General features: G+C 41.0%; 1 protein-coding gene across 1 annotated transcript; it reads right to left on the reverse strand.

Moving 5' to 3' along the window:
* Window positions 1-305: 305 nt before the first annotated feature.
* Window positions 306-1,255, reverse strand: FOMMEDRAFT_153831 (Aldo/keto reductase; the record flags this gene model as incomplete). The annotated part of the gene is made up of 4 exons (XM_007264468.1): window positions 306-768; window positions 827-960; window positions 1,043-1,104; window positions 1,177-1,255. The coding sequence occupies 4 exons, from the start codon at window positions 1,253-1,255 to the stop codon at window positions 306-308; spliced, it is 738 nt and encodes a 245-aa protein (XP_007264530.1).
* Window positions 1,256-3,540: the final 2,285 nt, after the last annotated feature.

Below are 3,540 nucleotides of genomic sequence, written 5' to 3' on the forward strand. Positions count from 1 at the left end.
CAGCTTACACAGTATAACTAGTTAGGAGGACTCATAATGAGTCATTAGAAGTATGAGAGGAAGTATAGAAGACATAACAATATAGTAAAGAAGTCATTAGAAGATTAATCTAGGATACAAGAAGACACAAACTAGTGTCAGCAGATTAATAGAAGACACAAACCAGTGTAGCATACAGTCTAAAGGATTAGCTAGCTCCACTTCATAGGAACAATAGTGAAGGGAGTTACTAAAGTCACTAGAGTAACATCACTCTAGTAAAAGGTATATAAGGAGGCCAGTTTGGCCCTCAAAAGATAGTTTTATCAACTTAAGCAACCACCAATAATTGGAAATACGTATGGTGTTTTCTGCATGACATACACAATAGCAACAGTGCTGATATGTTCTGTGCCAACTTCCTTTGCGACTTTCTCCAGTGCAGCACTCATTTTCTTCAAGTTCTCATTTTCATTATGCATCCAATCCAGCTGGAGTAAAGTACGTCCCTTCTCGCCTGATGCCAAACGTCGTTCCTCTTCTGCATCGGTACGGAGGTGTCCTGCTGCTAAGACATTCCATGGCGCAAGTGCTAAACCGTTCGCGCGTGCCATAGGGATAATTTCGCGCTCGAAGCTACGGTCCATAACATTCCACGATCCCTGGTAAATGACGAAAGGTGATTTTCCACGGAGTTTCGCATACTGATTGGCTGCTGAGACAACCCACGCGGGGCTATCTGACACCCCCAGGTAGAGGACCTTCCCAGTAGCGACGAGGTGGTGCAAACTGTCCATAACCTCCTCGATTGATGTACTGAAATCCCACCAATGTACATTGTACATACAGGATGTCAATGTACGAGGTACGCAGTTCCTTAAGGCTAGCTTCCACGCTTATCTTGAGTGATTTCGCATTGTTTCCAACGTAGTTCGCTTCAATAGCGATGTCAGTTGCCGAACGTTTGAAGTTTGCCGTGTACTTTTTTAAAAAGAAGATGTGAAAATGAGCTTTGCGAGAAGAAAAAAAGCTGAATATCGCTTCTAGTCTTTGTTGCAATCACGAGCTGGTCGCGGATACCATGCATTTCTGCCCATTCTCCAATGAACATCTCGGATGTTCCCTCTTGACCGAAAAAAAACCGATTAGTTGACGATATGGAAGTCTATCGGGGCACAAACTATTCATTAACTGCACCAATGAAATTACCACCCGCATCGAAGTAAGCATCAAGAAGCTTGAAGGATGACTCCTTATCCATTGCTCCCATGCCCATATCTGCCCATTTGTCTCCAATATTTCCTGCGCCGAGTTGGAGTGGCGAAACTCGAACTCCTGCTAAGGGAGAGAGGACACAATAACAGTCCAACTGAGTGAGTATAGTTGCTGTGGTCCGGTTCTGGACCGGTCCACCCCTCCTTTACCTGGACTGTAACCTGGACCTCTTCATACGGTCTGGGTAAAGGAGGGACCTGGACCCGAACCTTTGTGGACCACTGTTGGACCGGACCTAAGGTCCAGTCCAGGTCCAGTCCAGGTATGACCTGGACCAGTAGAACTTATACTTACAGTCGACTCAAGAGTGTGTCCCTAGTGTGAGTAGAGGAGTTCAAGCATCCTACAACAAACAGTGTCTATTCTTTTTTTTGTAATATGTAGCTAGTGCTTTATACTAGACTATTTACAAAGAGAATGATAATGAGTTTTAAGAATTTCAATTGCTTCAAAAGTTTCTGGAAGAAGTCAGTTACACCACTTTGTATCTACAAGCTCTACACCTGAAAACACACACTCACAAGGTACAGAGGAGCCTTGTATAGCAAGGTAATCCTGAGCTATGTGAGCAAGAATTGGATAATGAATACTATTCTCCTAAAAGGAGTGTTAGTACAAGGAATGAATGAAATATATAAGCTCTACTCACTTTCCACCATGTGAGTATATTAAAGTTGTCTGTTTTCTTAACAAAAGGATCTTTGAGGTAGTGAAGAAGTTCCTCTCAAGCTACCTTAGGCATGGAGCTTCACACTGTAGACAATGCTCTGCAGCAGCCTTCAAGCAACCTATACTCAAGGTAGACAAAGATGAGGTTGGTGGCTTCACATTTGGTGGTGGACTTCCTAGTGTGACCTCTGAAGAAGCTTGATGACTCTAAGAAAAAGTTAGAAAAATATAGTATAAATGTTTTCTACTTACCTGTAAAGTCCTCTAGCAGATTTCATCTTTATACTTATCAAACTAGGGTAGAAAGTTAATAAAATAAAGAAAAAGTTAAAGACCAGACTTAGAATTCTGTACTTCAGACACCTTGACCTTCTTAACACTCTCAACAGTAGATGTCTTGACAGGCTTGCACTTTCTGGCTCCCTTTGGTTCATTACTGTCAGGTGAGTTGTTCTCTAAGTTGCTTTTTTCTGTAGTAATAGCCTCCTTATACTTGGAGGACAGAGCATTATAACAAAGGTTACAGTATGAGTAGCTATTAGTAGTACTACTAGTAGAAGCACTCTTCTGTGCTTCCTACAGGTCAGGTGGCAGTGAAACAACATTATCACTTGGAGAATACAGCCATTCTATCTCTAAAGCATTCTTGAGAGTACTGTCTGTACAGAGAGCAGGTCTTTCTAGGTCCATAAGTGTAAGAAGAAAGCTTATGCAAAAAGAGTGCAAATTATAGTTCAACCCAGTCTAAATATGTAAATTGTAATACTATAGTACATTTTCCTACAGCTTTATAGCTAATTCTACTGTATTTTAATACTTATTTCTACTACTTTATGTATGTATCAAGTAAGGAGTAAACACTCTGAATTATATGTCAACTCAACTGGGTGTTCTTGTATTAAAATAGAAACATGAGTCCTGGGTCCAGTCCTTAGTCCTGAAGGTCCAGTCTGGTCCAGGAAAATACAGCATTTCCTAGACCTGGAACTGAACCTGTTCTGGACCTGATTGGACCAGACCTATTGTGACCCAGACCTCAGGTTTGGTCCTAGGGTTGACCTAGGTCCATTAGGTCCAGGACTGAACATTAGCAACTATATGAGTAAGTGGTTTAACTTTATATACCTTAATATTAGATTGTACTCTAGATTAGGAAATCCCTAATTGTCTTATGTAGAATTACTACACTTAGAATGTCTCAGACTATCAGACTTCACTATGTAGTATATAAGATAGACACTTGCTTGATGTCTCAATAAGAGAGAGTACTTAGAGTACTCCTACTACACTTGTTAAAAGGTTATAAGCCTTAGTACTCATTGAATGCCTCTACACACTTGCTCTTACAGAACACCTTTGCCTCCTACTAGACCACCAAGCCCTAGACCTCCCTCTCCCCTCAAACCTATTACAATGTTGTCTACAACACATACCTTTGTTAATGCTACAATGAAGGACTCTAACATTACAAAGTTCTTTGAGGGAACAGAAAAGTTAGCTAGTGTGAAGGGATACAAGATATAGCACTTGTACATACACAGTACACTTGCTACCATGATACTCTTAGACCATCTAGAGCACAATCCCCCTTCCTCTAATGATGCTAGCATACATACA

This window comes from Fomitiporia mediterranea (assembly GCF_000271605.1).
Source record: "Fomitiporia mediterranea MF3/22 unplaced genomic scaffold FOMMEscaffold_4, whole genome shotgun sequence".
Lineage (NCBI taxonomy): Eukaryota > Fungi > Basidiomycota > Agaricomycetes > Hymenochaetales > Hymenochaetaceae > Fomitiporia > Fomitiporia mediterranea.